This window comes from Triticum dicoccoides, chromosome 6A (assembly GCF_002162155.2).
Source record: "Triticum dicoccoides isolate Atlit2015 ecotype Zavitan chromosome 6A, WEW_v2.0, whole genome shotgun sequence".
NCBI lineage: Eukaryota > Viridiplantae > Streptophyta > Magnoliopsida > Poales > Poaceae > Triticum > Triticum dicoccoides.
In genome coordinates, this window is record NC_041390.1 from 44,864,908 (window position 1) to 44,872,558 (window position 7,651).

The window sequence follows — 7,651 nt, forward strand, 5'->3', positions numbered from 1 at the left end:
GACAGACAACCTTTTCCAGCCTAATTTGTTTCCTAGAATCGATCATGCATCCTGACCTATTGGGAAGTTTGATTTTTGTGCCATCATATTTTGGTATGTCCTCAACACTGCTCGCTATTCGGTGAACTGTTTCTTCTAATTCAGTGCCACATGCATCTCCTCAATCGGTTGCATGTCCTGTATATATTTAGAGTTTGTATATGAAGAAGGTTGTTTGTGTTATTTTACAGGATTGCGTACACTATGATCAGATCTGTTTGGCAGATTTGAGTACCCTGAGCTCATCTCATTTGAAGAAAGCAGCATTTTTCAGTTTCAGATTCATGTCGGCATACAAAGCTAATAGTACCACACCAAGCAATCATGTAAGTAGAATGTAAAATTTCCATTTCCCTATGAGATTTAATGATTATGAATGGCCAAGATTATACACAAAACTGGGTCATGGTGAAGCCTTTTATCAACTGTGAAAGCTCCATATAATTTTCGTCTTGTCCTTTTCTCTCCTAAATTATCGTTTTCTATGTCATTACTTTATGTTAACATTTTTTGTTAACCATCTTTACTATTAAAGTGGAATTGGCGATTGTGCATCGTTTTCATGGCACATACTCCCTGCCTCTCCAGTTTAACTTAGCACTAATGTGTCGGTCCTGTGTTTTAATCTTCTTCGTGAGCTTTCCAAAGGAAGAAAAATCTTGGTGAACAATCCCAGTTCTTTGTCTATTCGTTCATTCACTCCACATGCTTAAGGTTGAGGTTGATGTTGCTTTTGCTCAGTAGTACTCACATGTCTGAGGTCAAGGCAATACTTTCATGTCTTTAGAATTAGTACTGCACATGTGACAAGTTGTACAATGATATTTTAATCAGTGTCTACGTCTAATTATGTTGTCCCGTGGCAATGCACGGGCAAATAGCTAGTATATGTAATATTCCTAGCATTACTTATGGAAATTTGTGTAACTATAGGTGTTTTCTATTTTCCTCTAAAATTGATGTATATTGGAAGGAAGCAGATTCATAACTAAAATCGTGGTATTACAGGAAAACAAATATTCTTGCAAAACATCAACAAGAGACAGGCTCACAAATGGTTCTAGGATAAATGCTCTTAGGGACCAGGAGTATGTCCTGACCTATGAAGATAAGGATGCTGATTGGAGCTCTTTGGCGATCTTCCTTGGTAATGAGTTCCTAAATTTTCTGGGTTGTGATGTCCATGCACCTAAACTTATGATGTTTTATTGTGGCATTCATCTTGTACATACAGTACTTCTGCCCACTCAGGCAATATCTCTTTTGTTGTTTTCTGCTGTGTATCTTTGGTTAGAAAACTTGGGAGATCTTGATAGGAGATTCTGATAGAACTTCTAATGTGGTAGCCTAGACTTCTACCGCAAGTGGTTTACCCTTTACACCAGCCTTTCAGAGTTGATATTTGTTGTAGTCAAAACATACTTTGCAACTTGATGAAATTTTAGGATACCCCCATGTGTAAAAATGATTTGGGGTAGTCGAGTCTTCCTAGTTCTCCATGAAACCTAGCTTGCCCTTCCTTTTATATTTAAAATGGAAGGTATATTGCCTCCCGCCTCTGCATGGGTGCACCCAGCCCTGTCTAAATCATAGTTTTATTCGGATAATGTGTGGACAAATATTCTGCGAATAAATGATTAGGAAATTGTATGAAGAGAACATTATATGTATCCCCATAGACATGCTTGTTTCCTATAAATATATTGACATTAAATATTTCATCTGTCGATTTAAAATCTGAAACGAGAGCAGCATTTTGAGTTTATTTTTTTTACAGGTTTCTGAAAGATGCAGAAGTTGATGGAAGTTTGGAAGATCTACAAGTTGCTGGAGGTTTGGAAGATCTACAAGTTAGTGGAGTGATAACATATATGTAATATGCCTTGTTTGTTGAACCTGGAGACATTGCAAAGTTTTACTCTGCTCATTTTGGTGGTTGTTTTGGCACACAAGCCATTGTATCCTCATTTTGCTTGTGGGCCACAATTTTTGTTTATCTTGAAACATATGTACATATGTCTTTGGTCTATTTATATTATTGAATGAGGCCTTACAGATAACTTTGATTGAAACACGCGTATAAATTGCATGATCTGACATGATTGTTTGAACATACAGATTGGATTATTAAATAAGGGATGTGTTACCCATAACAATTTAGATTGCTTGTGAAAAAACACGTGATGGCATACTACCTGCCGGGTAAATGTGTTTGTGCAGGCAGTGAAACTGCCGGCAATTGTAGTTCCTACCATAGGACACAGTCTGCCCGGGGAAAATAAACTGCCGGGAGATATAAAGGTCAGGGCAGAGAAACTGCCGGGGATAGTTTATCTGCCGGGAGAAGTAATCCCTGGCAGCTGTTGTCGTGGCAGTTCTATCTGCTGGGAGAAACTCTGTCCCGACAGTTTTTCTGCCCTCATAAGGGCGTTCGCCCGGAAGATTATATGTCGTTGCATTGGTGTTGTGGTGTAGTGACACACACACACACACAGATATATCAGGATCTTTCTAGCACACAGTGCTTGCCAAAGGACAAAATGTAAAAAGAAAAGGTGAAGATCACCATGACCCTTGTATAAAGTAGAAGACACGAATAAAAGATAGGCGCTTTGCAGAGGGAAGCAGAGGTTGTCATGTGTTTTTATTGTTGAATGCACGAAATCTTAATGCAAAAGAACATCACTTTATATTGCCACTTGTGATATGGACCTTAATTATGCAGTCCGTCGCTTTTATTTCTTCCACATCACAAGATCGTATAAAGCTTATTTTCTCTACACTAATAAATCATACATATTTAGAGAGCAATATTTATTGCTTGCAACAATGACAAGTTACTTGAAGGATCTTAATCAATCCATAGGTACATATGGTGGACTCTCATGGCAAACTGGATTTAATGATATTTGGAAGCACAAGTAGTATCTCTACTTGGTGCAAAAAATTTGGCTAGCATGAGAGGGAAAGGCGAGCTCAACATGTTGGATGATCCATGACAATATAGTTTATTTCGGATGTAAGAAAACATAACCAATTACGTTGTCTTCTTTGTCTAACACCAATTTTTTAGCATGTCATATTTTAATGAGTGCTCATAATCATAAAAGATGTCCAAGATAGTATATTTATATGTGAAAACCTATCTTTCTTTATTACTTCCTATTATTTGCAACGATGACCAAAACTATGTTTGTCAACTCTCAACATCTTTTATTCATCATACTCTTTATATGTGAAGTCATTACTCTACATAAGATCCATATGATCCCTTTATTTATTTTTTATTCTTACTTTTATTCCCTCAAGATCATAACAAGATAGCAAAGCCCTTGACTCAACACTAATCTTTATTATATATAGCTCACAAACTCGAATACATAGAAGGATCATAAAGCAAAACTCAAGACTAGATCATACTAAAACTTTATTCTACTAGATCAAGATATTATCAAAAGGATCGAACTAAGAAAAATGATAAAGATAAAAGTGTGATGGTGATACGATACCGGGGCACTCCCCCAAGCTTGGCAGTTGCCAAGAGGAGTGCCCATACCCGATACTTAGTGCTCCTTTGGTGGTGAAGGAGAGATTGTTGATGATGTAGGGTTGTCGTCCAGCATCGAGCGGAGGACATGCTCCAACTTACGAATAATGCCCTTGAGTGCGATGACATGCTCTTGCAACAGAATATTTTCATGGGTTAGATACTTGTTCTGCACCCGAACTATTTCAATCATCTTGAAATCTTCAATTTTGGTAGGGGTAAGAAGATTGTAATGAGGTTGAAGGATGTCTTCTTCTCCCGCTGCCGGAGCTTGATCCTCTGTGGCCTTCTTGATCCCATCATACTTGTTGATCTCCCCGGGTTCTTCTCTCTTCAGCTCTATCTTCATTAGCCAAGCATCGTCGCCCTCATTGTTGGAGGACGGGGACGACATGATGCCTGGCTTTGACAACTCTGGCAGAAAACAACTCGAAACAAAAACAGAGGATAATTGCATGTTAATTATGTTGGTCAAAACCTTCGGGAGATTATATATTGAATTTTTACCGAGCAAAAGAAGTATCGTGCAAGAAATCGGAGTCCGAAGGGCACACGAGGTACCCACGAGGCAGGGGGCGCGCCCAGGGGGGTAGGGCACGCCATCCACCCTCGTGGACGCCTCATGTCCTTTCCGGACTGCTTCTTATTTTCCTATTTTCTTAAATATTCCAAAATCGAGAAAAATTGCTATTAGAACTGCTTTGGAGTCGGTCTACTTACCGTACCACATACCTCTTCCTTTTCGGAGGCTGAAACGTTCTGAAGGTGTCCCTTATATACTCCGGGGTTACAGTTTCAATAACATTAGTTTCAACATTTATAGGATTACCTGAGATATAATGTTTGATTCTTTGACTTTTCACCACCCTCGGATTTGTGCCTTCGAAGTTGTTGATTTTTATGGCACCGGAAAGATAGACCTCCTCGACAACGTAAGGACCTTCCCATTTAGAGAGGAGTTTACCTGCAAAAAATCTTAAACGAGAGTTGTATAACAATACATAATCATCTACATTAAACTCACGCTATCTTTTAACTTTTTCTTTAAACAGTTTGGCATTCTCATAGGCCTGGTTTCTCCACCCATCAAGTGAGCTAATGTCAAATAGTCTCTTCTCACCGGCAAGTTTGAAGTCATAATTGAGCTCTTTAATGGACCAATATGCCTTGTGTTCTGGTTTGAGAGGTAAGTGACATGCTTTTCCATAAACCATTTTATACGGAGACATACCCATAGGATTTTTATATGCAGTTCTATAGACCCATAATGCATCATCAAGTTTCTTTGACCAATTCTTTCTAGTCTATTAACAGTCTTTTGTAAAATTAATTTAAGCTCTCTATTACTTAGTTCTACTTGACCACTAGACTGTGGATGATATGGAGATGCAATTCTATGATTAACATCATACTTAGCAAGCATTTTACGAAAAGCAGCATGAATAAAATGTGAACCACCATCAGTCATTAAATATCTAGGGACTCCAAACCTCGGAAAAATAACTTCTATAAGCATCTTAATAGAGGCGTTATGATCAGCACTACTAGTTGGAATAGCTTCTACCCACTTAGTAACGTAATCAACATCGACTAAAATATGTGTGTATACCCATTAGAGGAAGGAAACGGTCCCATGTAATCAAAGCCCCAAACATCAAATGGTTCAATAACAAGTGAATAATTCATAGGCATTTCTTGACGTCTACTAATGTTATCAATTCTTTGACATTCAGCATGTGGTGTAGGACATAGAATCCATCATTAAGAGAATCGTTCGGTTGCTGGATGCAGCAGAAGTCGGTCTTATGACCGAAGGCGGCCCTGCCGCCCTTGTCTTCTTGTCCCTGACCTCTCCACCCCTTGCTTGGTAGTAAAACATAGCACTATCGAGAACATCCTTGATGTGGGTGTAATTCTTTTTGTGAATGTTCTTCGACGAGTCCAAGTAAAGAGCGTGGGAGAATCAGGGGTAGAGGATGATGAGGACGGCGCGCCCGCCACTGCGTAAAATAAGTACACCTCAAATTAATTAGCATCCACCATGCAAATGAATGATTGAAATCGAAGGAAGGATAGCATCGCGGATGACTTACACGGGATGATAAGGCACAAGAATCGCCTCCTTGTCCTTATTGGCGAGCATGAAAGTGACGATGTAATCCCTTGCATATTAACGATGCTTTGCGCACACTCCCAAGAAGCCCTCGTGCATGTAGTACGGGTCAAAGACACATACATTAGATATCTGCTCAACCCCGATGATGTAGTTCATGTGCAAGGCATAAAGGCGGACAAACGTAAAATCCAGCTTCTTCACGTGAAACATGTCGAATATGTAATCGAATCGGAGGAAGAACTTATCCGCGGGGAAGCTGTCGACGTACGACATTTGCCGCGGAACATTAACCACGTAGAGTGGGTATACTGGATCTTTCGAGGCGATGAGGCCTTTCTCTACCCGCAGCACATCGTCATGAAGTCTCCTTAGATCGCCGAATCTGGCCCGTAGCGCTGTTGCAGGTAGGATTGGTTGTCCGGGGATATGTCATTTATCCGCATCAGGGATATCTATACAGTCCTGAAGCTGAGGCTGCTGAGGCGGCTGGATCATAGAATCAGCTTTTTTGCCTTTCCTCGCTCTCTTCCTAGACTTCTTTACTACCGGAAGGTCGTCCATAATACGTTGAGACGAAAATTCAGGCACCGACTCATGACGCTCAAACCCTGAGGAGGCGCCAGTATAGACATACTGTTCAGCGCCATCGTCGTCCTCATCCTCATCCATGGCGACATCATCAGCGACTAATGGAGCCTCCTCCTTACCCCGTCCGCTATCACCCAACCCGACACCCGACGCTAATTGGGTAGGTGGGGTGTTGATGTTCATACCTTGCTGAGGCTGCGTGCACGTGGGTGTGCTCCCGGCCGCCTCCAGACGAAGCAGACTCTTTGGCCACAACAGCACCCACCCATTGCAACAATCACCAAGCCGCCGCGGTGTCTCGTCGTCATCCCCTGCTAGTATTGGAGGAGGCAAATTCTCGTGGCCCGGTTTGACACTGGCCACGGAAACCTTGAAGACGTTCGGGGGGATCGGCCGGCTGTGGAACAATGGTTCCTTCGGCTTCATTATCGTCGCCTTCCCCACGTCCACCTTCTGGTCGCCAATGGTGTACAATATGGTGCACGGGGTTTCGTCGGCCTGCAAAGAAAAGTCTGCAACGTGAGACATCCGAAAGGCAACGAAAACGGGAGATTATACATTTATATTGAAGGGGGCCGGTGTGACAGATACCGTGAGGGCGTCGAGCTCAGCCAAAGATGAAGCACCACCGAGCACGTACGGTGCGGGAGCCGGTGCGGGAGCAGGTGCAGGAGCCGGTGCGGGAGTAGGTGCGGGAGTAGGTGCGGGAGCCGGTGCGGGAGCAGGTGCTGGTGCAACGCTAGTAGAGCTGCTCCCCAAGAAGTCGGCAAGGGGAAAGTCCTCTGCATTTTTTTCTGGATTTTGCCTTGTCCAAGTGATAACGCCTGTCACCAAGGAAGTAGACAAATCTGCAACCACCTGTTTTGCAGCAGCTACCGCTGTTGCGACTGTTTGAGATGATTTCTTCTCAACCGCAATCTCAACCTTCTTGTCGATGTTTTCTTCAGTTAACCTCCGTCTTTCCTTTCTCTCCTCCGTGGTCTCACGGTAGTACTTCTTCCACATGGCGCCGTCTCCGACACCATGCACGCGTCCATATGACAGTCGAGTATCCACTGGTTGTCATTTCAATATGTTCAACGCCCGGTTGAATGGAGTGTCCCACTTGGGCCTCGCTAATGCCTCAGATGGCGAGTCGCTTTCGGCCGCAATCCGGTGCTGCTCTCTCTGCAAAAGGCACAAGGATCGTTTACAAATATGACTAACATGTGCAGTCGAATTGATCAGAAACTAAAATTACCAGCAGTCTCATGAACTCCGTTGTCGGTGTCAAAATCGGCGGATCTCGGGTAGGGGGTCCCGAACTGTGCGTCTAAGCCGGATGGTAACAAGAGGCAAGGGACACGAAGTTTTACCTAGGT

At 42.4% G+C, this 7,651-nt stretch overlaps 1 protein-coding gene across 2 annotated transcripts in view; it reads left to right on the forward strand.

Moving 5' to 3' along the window:
- Positions 1–2,321, forward strand: part of LOC119314607 (auxin-responsive protein IAA19-like) — a 46,328-nt gene extending 44,007 nt beyond the window's left edge. The window contains exons 4-6 of one of the 2 annotated variants that reach the window (XM_037589329.1): positions 231–365; positions 1,048–1,186; positions 2,260–2,321. In XM_037589329.1, the coding sequence (XP_037445226.1) occupies positions 231–365; positions 1,048–1,186; positions 2,260–2,321 (336 nt within the window). Of the gene's footprint in view, positions 1–230; positions 366–1,047; positions 1,187–2,259 lie in introns of those variants that run through there. The other variant, XR_005152370.1, reaches the window with a different exon arrangement.
- The last annotated feature ends 5,330 nt before the right edge of the window (positions 2,322–7,651 follow it).